The sequence below is a fragment of the Chenopodium quinoa genome, unplaced genomic scaffold (genome assembly GCF_001683475.1).
Source record: "Chenopodium quinoa cultivar QQ74 unplaced genomic scaffold, ASM168347v1, whole genome shotgun sequence".
Lineage (NCBI taxonomy): Eukaryota > Viridiplantae > Streptophyta > Magnoliopsida > Caryophyllales > Amaranthaceae > Chenopodium > Chenopodium quinoa.
Genome location: NW_018745650.1, coordinates 4,442,522 through 4,454,293, shown reverse-complemented (window position 1 = coordinate 4,454,293; position 11,772 = coordinate 4,442,522). Strand labels below are relative to the sequence as shown.

The 11,772-nt window shown below is 37.7% G+C and overlaps 1 protein-coding gene across 1 annotated transcript; it reads right to left on the bottom strand.

Annotated features, from left to right (window-relative positions):
* Window positions 1-7,598: 7,598 nt before the first annotated feature.
* On the bottom strand, window positions 7,599-8,621 carry LOC110717016. The gene is made up of 2 exons (XM_021895656.1): window positions 8,299-8,621; window positions 7,599-7,962 (listed from the first exon to the last, which is right to left on the bottom strand). The coding sequence occupies exons 1-2, from the start codon at window positions 8,619-8,621 to the stop codon at window positions 7,599-7,601; spliced, it is 687 nt and encodes a 228-aa protein (XP_021751348.1).
* Between the last annotated feature and the right edge of the window lie 3,151 nt (window positions 8,622-11,772).

Sequence of the window (11,772 nt, the reverse complement as noted above, 5' to 3'; positions counted from 1 at the left end):
CCCTTTAAAGAAAATGAGTTACGTAACAAAGCTAATTGAAGCCAATGAAAGTCTAGAGAGAGAAAGTCTTGAGGTTTTCTGAACCCACCATTGTTTTCCTCAATTTTCTTGATTTTTGATCATGGCTAAAGGAAAGAAAGGCAAGGGGAAGAAAGGTTCGTCGTCTAAGACAAAAAAGAAGAGTAAATCGAAAGAAAAGACTAAGAGGGTCTTGAATAAGAAGGAGGAGGTCGCGAAGCCTGATAATGTCTCTGTGGTTAGCTGGCTTGATGATGCTTCGATGGAGGAATTGCCAGTGAAAGATGTTAGTAAGGAAGAGAAGGAGACGCATAAAGAGCAATTCAATCAGTGGCTTGAGGTAATTCATCGAAACTCACCTGTAATTTCAATCTTGTGAATCCCACTCCCATTGTAACACCCCCAAATCTCCCTCTATGTAAAATAATATACTTATACGTATAAAATACCGTAGAGATAGACTTGGGCGTATTACTGCCACGTGAAAACGTAAGGCTTTTTAACTACTAATAATGACAGCGGAAAAATAACTGATTTTATTAATAATGTAATAGCTACATTATATAGTTTGAAAATAAACAATAATACTCCAAGTAATTCATGACTGACTCGAATAAATAAACTCCTAACTAGCTAGTGATCCCAATCCCGACTCAAGTATGCGCACGATCAACTTCACACCTGAAATCAAAAATGCTTACCAATATTGGTAAGCAGGGCGAACCAAAATAAAAAGGAAAACGGATAAGCAAAACGCTAAGTACGTATAAGTGCAAGGCATCTAAATGCTTTTATTAGACAAACATGCTTTCAAAATAATTATTCTAATTCAAACTTGCCAATGGTCACTTTCATAAATTAGACTTTCCAAACCAATAAATTCCAACTTTTAGTAGAATTTTCCAAAATCAATTTCCCTCACCTAAGTGTGCACACCCCCCAAGCAAGTTAAACTGTACTCGAGGAAAGACCAGATCATACAAAGCTCATGGTCTCACTTAACCAGTCCCGGGTAGAGAGACAATAAAATATTAAATACTCAGTCCCATAATGAGCTGCAAATAAATTCCCTTAATTCAATAACATGTAATCAAGTGGTTGATAAACAACTTTTATTAGATTAAACAACACTTTTAAAGATCAAACTTTTAAGTCGTAAAATTTTATTTTTAACTCATTACGAAAATCATCAATCAAATCTTTCATACGCAATATTTAAACAACTATAAACATTCACCAAAACACGCATTCAAAACTTGTATCAAGGATCTAGCCACCTATACGTACCTTGATCACGAGAACAAATTAAGGTACGACTACTATGCTTGACCACGATCAAGGGAATCCTCCTACACAATTAAAATAACCTTAATTAATATAAGGTTAACAAAATAACACAAAACTATAAACAATACCCTATTTGTGCATGAACCACCTTAATATTAAATCTCGAATTATGTTAATATCAGATTAGTACTATTGGTGTTGTAGTTGTGACGTTAGTATTAATACTTTAGCTTTCTTAACAACATAGAATTAGTATAATATAATAATCATAGTGGGTTATTAGCATTAGTATAAAACTCTTGCTGACAAAAGATGGAGGTACGAGAAAGAAGATGCTACTGCACCTTCTGGCAGCAGCGGTACGTTGGCTGTGTGACAACAGGTGGGTGATGTGGCGGCAGTTAGGCGGCAGAGGGTGATGGCAGTGGCAGACAGTGACAGGTAGATAGTAGTAGGGTGGTTGTTTGGTGCCAAAAATGGTAGTGCGGTTGCGGTACGGTGTTTGTTTGAGCAAACAAGAAGGAAATAGAGGAAGAGGAGGGCGTGAGAGTGAGAGTTGGGAAGAGGATTTCTTTTTCTGATTTTGGTGTGAATTTATGAAGGGGATTAAGGGTCTATTTATAGGTGATTAAGGGTGAAAAAGATAGAGTTCAAGAGAGTGTAGAATTAAGATAAGTTTGGTTAGTTAAGTGAACTTGAATGCAATTTAGTCTAGGTTAATTTATGAGGGAAATTGAATGAAAAGATGAGGAGATAAATAGGATAAGTGTTGATTGGTTGAATTAAAGATTGAAATAAAAATTATCTTAAGAAAATAAAAATACTACCATTTGATATTAATCCTCAATTGTACGTGAAAACCTCTTTTTTTTTTATAATTAAAACCTACGAAAATTAATAATTAATTAGGAAAATAGTTAAATATGATAATTAAATCAAGTTTATCCTTATAAAATATTTTAGATAATATCAAAATCTAAATTAGTTGTAAATCATAAGATAATTAGGCTAAGGTTATTAATTATTATTAAGATAAAACCGAAAAATAATATAATTTAGTTCAAAACGACGTACATTATTAATTAATAAAATGTGGACCGACCAAGATTATAATTTAATTTGGAAATATGAAAATATTTAATTTGTTAAAAAGATTTTTGGCGCCAAAATTTAAAATTTATTTTGGCTCCAAATTATTAAATAATTAAGAAAGTATATCGAAAAATTAGGGGTATTACACCCATAATGATGCTTTGCAATTCTTCTAACCCTTGTAATGGAGTTAATGATTCCCCTAGAACACCAATTTTTCCCCCAATTCCTAATTACTCTGTTTTTGGGAATAAATGTTCTGGGTCTAATCTGGGAACTGCATGGAGAGATAAAGTTTCTAAGGTGTCGGATGAGGGTTTGTTCTTCCAAGAGCATTCAATGCGTCCTCAAGATGCTGCTGGGACTAGGGGAATGTTGCAATTATCTTTGGAAGATGTTGCTTCGGAAGTGGATTATTGGAACTCAGCTGTGGTTTGTTATGTAGTTTGTGGTAAACCTTCTATGAATGTATTCTCTGGTTTCATTAGAAGGAATTGGGGAAAATTTGGCATTGATAAGATTTGCCTGAGTGATGATGGTGTTTTTCTTGTTCGATTCTTTGATAAGAAACCAATTGTCGTGAAAAGGTGGAGGTCTGGGATGAATCTAAAAGAGGAGAATGTTGATTATGTTCATGTTTGGATTCGATTGCCAGGTCTTAATCTGAAGTTCTGGGGGCAACAGGCTCTTTTGAAGATAGCCAGCTTAATTGGTAAACCTATTAAAACGGACAGGGCTACAACCACTAAAGAACAGATTGCTTATGCCAGGATTATGGTACAAGTTAAGATCAATAGTGAGATGATGGAGTCTATTGAATTTCTTGATGAGGTGGGACATGTTATTAAACAGCAAGTAGTGTTTGAATGGAAGCCTATTTCATGCCCTATTTGTAGTGGTATGGGGCATGATAAAAGCCAATGTCCTAATGTCAGAATAGTAAAGGAAAGGAAATCAACACAGAGAGTCAAGAAGATCTGGAGACCAGTGCAAAGGAATGAGCCACCTGAGTCATCTGTGACAAGTTTTAATTTTGCTGAACAGTACAAGTGCAGGAATGATCAGCAGATGCAAAGATCAGCTTCAGTAATAAAGAAAGACTCGATGCAAGGATATGATAATATTGGCTTATTCAAGGATACTGTTGTGTATGGAAGTGTGTGGGGGGTTGTGTTTCCCTATCCCTCACATGGATAGTTGGGGATTTTGGAATATTAGGGGCCTAAACTATCTAAGTAAAATTTGTGATGTTCTTCATTTTCTTAATACTCAGAATATTGGATTGTTTGGGCTCCTAGAAACCAAAGTAAAGGCTGCCAACTTTGGTATGGTCTTTACTAAATTTGGAGGGGATTGGTCTATTGCTCTAATTACCCTAAGATTGGTGGGGGTAGAATTTGATGTATTTGGAGACCTAGTATTTTCAAAGTTAATGTGATTAAGGTGGAAGCTCAGTGTATGCACTGTAAGATATTTCATATAGCTTCTGGTATTGAATTCTGGTTCACCTTGGTGTATGGGTTGAATGAGGCTGTGAAAAGAGAGGAGTTGTGGCAGAATATTTGTGATTTCAGTATTGATATAGATGGTCCTTGGGTAGTGTGTGGTGACTTTAATAATGTACTAAATTTAGAAGACAGGATAAGGTCAACTGTTTCTTTAGGTGAGGTTGAAAATTTCAGATCGTGCTTGAGACAAAGTAACTTGTCTAACCTTAAAACAGGTGGAAAGTTATTCACCTGGAACAATAAACAGAAAGGGTTGGATAGGGTATGTTCTAAGATTGACAGGGTCTTGGTGAATGAGGACTAGATTAGGCTTTATCAGCATGCTTAGGTTGTGTTTCTTCCAAAAGGATTAATGGATCATAATCCCTGTGTAGTGAACATGTTTGCTTCACAGGGGAATGTTAGAAAACCTTTTAAATTTTTTAATCATTGGGTTGATTATCCTGGTTTTTAGAAGCTGGTCTGTGATACTTGGAAGGTGAGATACTGGGGTTCCCCTATGTTTGTTCTTACCAGGAAGCTAAAAGTTGTGAAAGAAGCTTTGAAAGAGTTTAGTAAGCAACATCCTTCTGGTGTTCTAGTTGAGGATGACAGATTGGCTCATGAGCTTAGAAAGGTGCAACAACAACTTGATACTGATCCATCTAATGAGACCCTTATTAAGGCTGAGTTTGAAGCCAGACAGGCTTTTAATGTGAGTCACCAAAAGAAGCTTAAGTTCCTGAAACATAAATCTAAGCTGCACTGGATGAAGGATGGAGACTCTAATACTGTTTTTTTTCATGCTTGTATTAGGAAGCGAAGAATCCTGAATAGAATTTGTAGTATTCAAGGGTTAGATGGCAATATTGTGTAGGATCCAGATGAGATTACTGATGCTTTCTTGGAGTTCTATAAGAATCTGTTAGGTTCTTCTTCTCCTCCTGTTAACACTATTCATCAACAGGTTATTAGTGAAGGGATGGTGCTTAATTCTGAGCAAGGTGCTGGACTCTGTAGACCTTTCACCAAGGAAGATATTAAAGCTGCTCTGTGGGACATTGATGATAACAAAGCACCTGGTCCTGATGGGTTCTCGAGTCAGTTTTTTAAGGCTTCATGGGAGATTGTTCAGGAGGACCTTTGTAAGGCTGTTATGGATTTCTTTGCTCATGGAAAACTATTAAAACAAGTAAATACAACTGTAATAAATTTAGTTCCTAAAGTTGAGAATGCTGCAATGGTTGGACAGTTCAGGCCAATAGCTTGCTGCAACGTGGTATATAAGATCATCTCTAAGCTGATCTGCATGAGATTGAAAGAGGTTTTGCCTGATCTGATTTCTGAAGTCCAGAGTGCTTTTGTAGCTGGTAGATCAATCCTGGATATTGTCCTTCTCTGCCAGGATATTCTCAAGGACTATAATAATAAAAGGAAAGCTTCAAGGTGTACAATCAAGGTAGATCTTCAGAAAGCTTATGATTCCATAAGCTGGAAGTTTATTTGTGACATGCTGACTGCTTTAGGATTCCCTGCTAAATTCAGAGCCTGGATTATGGAATGTATTGGTTCTCCATATTTTTCTTTGATGATTAATGGAGGTATGCATGGTTTTTTTAGGGGGGCTAGGGGTATAAGACAGGGAGACCCTATGTCTCCTCTCTTGTTTGTAATAGCCATGGAATACTTGTCCAGATTGATGAGAAAGATTGGTAGGAAAAGGCAGTTCAAATTTCATTCCAGATGTAAAAGTATGGGGCTTAATCACCTTATATATGCAGATGATCTCATGATCTTCTCTAATGGAGATACTGGTTCTGTTTCTTTGATTAAGAGGGCCCTGAAAACCTTCAGTAAGTGTTCAGGTTTGATTGCAAACCCTGACAAAACAGCTATATATTTTGGTAATACTCCTAGTGAGGTGCAAGAACAAATTCTGCAGTGGGTAAAGCCCCTTTCAGATTTTTAGGCATTCCTTTGAATGCCAGGTATTTGAGGGTCACTGATTATGACAGCTTGGTTGATAAAATGCTTGTGAAAATCACTTATTGGTCAAGTCGTAATTTGTCTTATGCAGCAAGGGTGACACTGATAAATGTTGTTTTGCTAAGTTTACATGTTTATTGGGCTCAGGATTTGCTTCTTCCGGCTACTGTTATAAGCAGAATCACTCAGCTTTGTCGAGCTTTCTTATGGGATGGCAATGCTATTCTATCTAGAAGTCCCCCTATAGCTTGGGATTGGATCTGTATTCCTAAGATTGTAGGGGGGGCTAGGAGTGAGGAACTGTGGTTTATGGAATAAGGCTGCCCTGGGAAAGTACGTGTGGAAGATAGCTAATAAGGAAGACTCTTTATGGGTTAAGTGGGTTCACTCTATTTACATCAAAGATCAGAATTGGTGGAATTATGAGCCTAAGAAAAGTGCAGGCTGGGCTTGGAAAAAGCTATGTAAGATCAAAGATGAGCTGAAGCCTGATTTTGAGTTACATAACTGGGTTCAACAACCTTACAAGTTTAAAAATCTGTATGAATGGATGCAAGGTGATCTGAATAAGGTCAATTGGACCCCCTGGATTTGGAACAAGTACAGTGTGCCTAAGAATTCTTTTATTCGCTGGCTAGCCATTCATGATAGGCTTAGAACAAGAGTTAAACTTGAGAGATTTGGCTGCTGTGATGACAGTTCTTGTTTGCTGTATGGTGTTCCTGGGGAAGACAGATAACATCTGTTTTTTGACTGCAGTTATAGCAGGGCCTGTGTTCAGCTCATTTGCACTTGGATTGGGATTACTAAGGTTTATTACAACATTGATAACACCTGGAAGCATTGGAGAAGGAAACTAAAAGACCCTATTAGATAGAAAATTGGTCTGGCAGCTTTGTCTTCTCTGGTGTATCATATTTGGTTAGCTAGGAATCATGCTTATTGGCAAAAAGCTGTCATAATTCCTAGAATTTTGCGTAAAGGTATATGCTTAGAGATTATTGATAGAGTTAGGCAGCTTATAAATTGTAAATGGAGTAGGCAACACTGTAAATGGTTAGCCACTCTTCAGTTGAGTAGGGTTAGATAGTTTTGTTTAGCTCTAGCTTTGTTGTTTGTCTAGCCTTGTATGGCTTGTATTGTTTGGGTGGAGGGCTTTCCCTTGTTATTTTTTTTTATAATAAAATCACTTATTTTTCAAAAAAAAAAAAGGAAAACGAGTTACATCCCCATAACTCAACATATCTCAAACAACTCGGGATATTTCTTTTTCATCTCATCCTCAGCTTCCCAAGTTGCTTCTTCATTCTCTTGGTTAGACCATAGCACTTTAACAATCTTAACTTCCTTATTGCGTGTACGACGCACCTTGATGTTAAGGATCTTGACAGGTCTTTCCTCTTAAGTTAAGCTTTGATCTAACTCAATGGTTTTGGGTTGTAGCACATGTGACTTATCAGGGATATACCTTCTTGACTGAGATACATGAAATACATCATGCACTTTACTTAGCTCCATAGGTAAGGCCAACTTATAAGCTACTTTGCCTATCCTTTGTAATACTTCATATGGACCAATATACTTTGGGCTGAGCTTTCCTTTCTTTCCAAATCTCATTACACCTTTCATTGGTGATACCTTTAACAATACTTTGTCACCGACCTCAAATTCTCCTATCTACGTTTCAAATCCGCATAGTTCTTTTGGCGATCTTGCGCCGCTTGAATCTTAGCTTGAATGTCCCTTTACTTGCTTAACTGTATCCTCGATCATTTGAGGCCCTAAGATCATTGTTTCACATATGTCGTTCCAACAATTTGGACTGCGACACTTCTTTCCATATAATGCCTCAAATGGAGCCATGCCAATGCTTGCATGGTAGCTATTATTATAGGAAAATTCAATTAAGTCCAAGCTATCTTCCCATCCCCCTTGGAAATCTTTAACACAAGCCCTTAACATGTCTTCCAAGGTTTGAATGGTTCTCTCAGTCTGCCCATCTGTGGCAGGGTGAAATGCTGTACTCATCTTAAATGTTGTACCAAAGTTTTCCTGCACACTCTTCCAGAAGCTTGAAAGAAACCTAGAATCTCTGTCAGACACAATATCTTTTGGAACTCCATGTAATCTCACAAAATTTTTTATGTAAGCTTTTGCAAGTTACTTCATCTTCCAGGTCTCCTTCATTGGTATGAACACTTTAGATTTTGTAAGTCTATCCACCACTACCCAAATGGTGTCATTTCCACTCTTTGACTTTGGGAGGCAAGTCACAAAGTCCATTGAAATTCAATCCCATTTCCATCCATGAATTTCCAATGATTGCACAGTTCCTTGCGGTCTTTTGTGTTCTATCTTCACTTTATGACAAGTTAGACAGTTTGCCACAAATTCCGCAACTTTATTCTTCATTCTGGGTCACCAATACATCTTTTTCAAGTCTTTATATAGCTTGTCCCCTCCTGGGTGTACTGAATATAGTGTATTGTGGCCTTCTTCCATCAACTTTCTCTTTACCTCTTCACATTTTTGTGGTACACACCAACGACCTTTGTACCTTAAACTCCCATCTTCATGAATTTTGAAATCCGTAGCTTTTCCTTGCTTTATTTTCTCGCGAATCCCATCCAACTTTACATCTCCTGCTTGATTTTCCCTTATCTCATCAAATATTGTTGGTTGAATACTTAGGTTCGCAAGTATGCCTGCTGGAACTCCCCATTCTACCACTTCTAGATTCATTTTCCTCATTTCTCTACATAACTCATCAGCCACTATCAAAGTGTTTAGTCCATCACTGGTTTTACGACTTAGAGCCAACTACATTTGCTTTTCCCTCATGATATTGTATGTCTAAGTCATAATCCGTCGTATATTCTAACCATCTCCTTAGGCGTGAGTTTAAATCCATTTGAGTGAAAATGTATTTTAAACTCTTATGGTCTGTATAAATCCTACATTTCACTCTATACAAGTAGTGTCTCCAAATTTTTAGTGCAAAAATGATTGCAGCTAATTCTAGGTCATGAGTAGGGTAATTACTTCATGAGTCTTCAACTGTCTTGATGCATACGCAATTACCTTCCCATTTTTCATAAGTACACATCCCAGACCATTCTTGGATGCGTCACTATATACATCATAAATTCCACTATCGTCTGGCAGTGTAAGCACTGGAGCTGTGATTAACTTTTGCTTCAAGAGTTGGAATTCCTCTTAGCATTTGTTATCCCACTCGAACTTTTTGTCCTTCTTCATTAGAGAGGTCAGAGGTCATAGGTTTAGCAATCTTTGAGAAATCTTTTACAAAACGCCTATAATACCAAGCTAAACCTAAGAAACTCCTAATGTCAGACACTGTTTTTGGCGCAGGCCAACCTTTTACTGCCTCGATCTTTGCTGGATCTACTTCTACCCCATCTTTGGACACAAAATGACCCAGAAATGCTACTTTCTCCAACCAAAACTCACCTTTAGAGAGCTTTGCATAAAGCTTGTTTTCCCTTAGTGTTTGTAGAATTGCCCTCAGATGTTCTACATGTTCTTCTTTACTCTTCGAATACACCAGTATATCATCTATAAACACTACCACAAACTTGTCCATAAATGGATGAAACACCCTATTCATCAAGTCCATAAAAATTGCAGGAGCATTCGTCAATCCAAAAGGCATTACTGTGAACTCAGAATGTCCATATCTCGTTCTAAATGTAGTCTTGGGAATATCTTCATCTACAATACTAAGTTGATGATATCCAGACCTTAAATTAATCTTAGAAAACACAGTTGCGCCTCTCAACTGGTCAAATAGGTCATCAATCCTTGGCAATGGGTACTTGTTCTTTACGATGACCTTATTTAACTCCCTATAGTCAATACATAATCTCATACTTCCATCTTTCTTCTTAACAAATAACACTAACGCTCCCCAAGGTGATGCACTTGGTCTTATGTATCCCTTTTCTAATAAATCCTGCAATTGCTCCTTTAACTCACTCATCTATGCAGGTGCCATTCGATATGGTGCCTTGGAAATTGGTGATGTTCCTGAAACTAGCTCTATTGTGAAATTGATTGCTCTCTTAGGTGGAATTCCTGGAATCTCTTCTAGGAACACATCCAGAAACTCATTCACCACTTCTATGTCCTCAGGCTTAGCTGCCTCTTCATGTTCTAAATTCCTCACACTACAAAATATACTGGAAGCTCCTTCTTAATATACTTAGCCAACTTCAACATAGAGATGATCCTTAGCCTGGGCACTTTGTTTCACCATGGTTCCAATATGTCACCAACTCATTATCAGTTGTACTCATTTTTACTTTTTGTGATCGACAACTAATCTCTGTGTTGTACTTGCTCAACTAATCCATTCCCAAAATGACATCAAAGTCACTCAACTCAAACTCAATGAGATCTGACAAAAACACTTTTCCTTCGATTTCTAAAGGTACATCTTTAAAGGTCTTGTTACACTTTACTACCCTACCCGTAGCAATAACTATAGGCAAATCTACCTCATCTACGGTTTTCAAACAGTTTGATAATTTTGAAACAACGGCCTTTGAAATGAAAGAAAAAGTTGCACCAGAATCAAACAAGACTTTAACAGGAATAGAGTTTATAGAAAAGGTACCAGTGATGAAAATCCTTCGTGGAATCAGCCTCATGCCTACTCATCACATTCAACTTTCTTGTAGCTCCGCCTTTATGTTGGTTATTTCCAATATTATTGTTGGTTTTCACCGCATTCTGCTGTGCCCCCTTGTTCCCAGAATAGTTGTTGCTTCCCTGAAAGTTTCTCTGAGCCCCTCCTTGATTATTACCCTGTTTGTTTCGATTGGGATCCTTGGAGAAATATTCATACTTCCTGTGTCCCAACTTGTTGCAAGCACGACAAGTAACCAAATTTCCATCACAATCCCTACCAGGGTGGTTATTCTTGCACCTTTTGCAAAAATAGCGTCTTCCATCCTTATTATATCCCTGGTTAGAGTTCTTAGCTCCACTATTAAAGTTTCGTCCTCCGTGACGATTGTTACCTTGGAAATTATTGTTGTTGCTGAAGTTGTTGTTGTTATGGTAGTACTTTTGCTTCTTAAAGTTGTTCTAGTCACCTTGCTGGTTTCCACTTTCCAGTTTTTTGTCCCACCTCTTTTCTCTTTTCTTTCCAATCTATCTCAGCTAGCTCTTTCTTTTTTTTCAGCTCCAACGCATAAAGGTGGTCAGCTTTCCCATACACTTCATCCAAGGTTTCAAATACTTTCCCACACAGCTTTAACTGCAAATTAGTAGTCAGTCCACTCTCAAACTTCCTAGCCTTAGACTTTTTTGTAGAAACAAACTCTTTAGCAAATCGTGACAGCTTAATAAACTTGGTGTAGTATTCAGTGACCGACATATTCCCCATTGCAAGGTTAGAAACTTCCTCAGCTTTTTGTTTCTGTAAGAAGCTAGGGTAAAACTCGTCCCTAACCTTCTCTTGAAACATAGTCCAGTTGAATCCAGGTAGTGCCTTAATGGTAGCTTCATTTTGCTGCCACCAAAGGTCAGCTTCAACCCTGAGGTAATAGGTAACACACTTACTTTTGAAGTTTCCGGACACCCTACTACCCCAAACAATTTCTCAAACTCCCTCAACTAGTTTTCCAGTGGATCAGGCTCTCCTTGATAGGTTGGTGGCTTGCTCTGCGCCACCTTCTTAAATAGCTCTTCCTGAGCATCTACATTATTGGTGGAGTTCCTTGCCAATTGTTGGGCAAAAGCTGCCAACTGCCTCACAACTTCACTTAGCTCTCCTCCATTGTTGTTGTTACCACTCCCTCCTGCCATCTTTCTTCGCCTGAATTAGAACAAGGGGTCTTTATTAAATACGGTCTTGGCTAGCTCTCAAGCTAGACAT

Coding starts and splice junctions, on each gene's coding strand:
- LOC110717016 (XM_021895656.1), bottom strand. CDS start 8,621: ATGAGGAAAATGAATCTAGAAGTGGTAGAATGGGGAGTTCCAGCAGGC. Junction 7,963..8,298: donor TATAAAGACTTGAAAAAGAT/GTATTGGTGACC, acceptor TGTGTCTGACAG/AGATTCTAGGTTTCTTTCAA.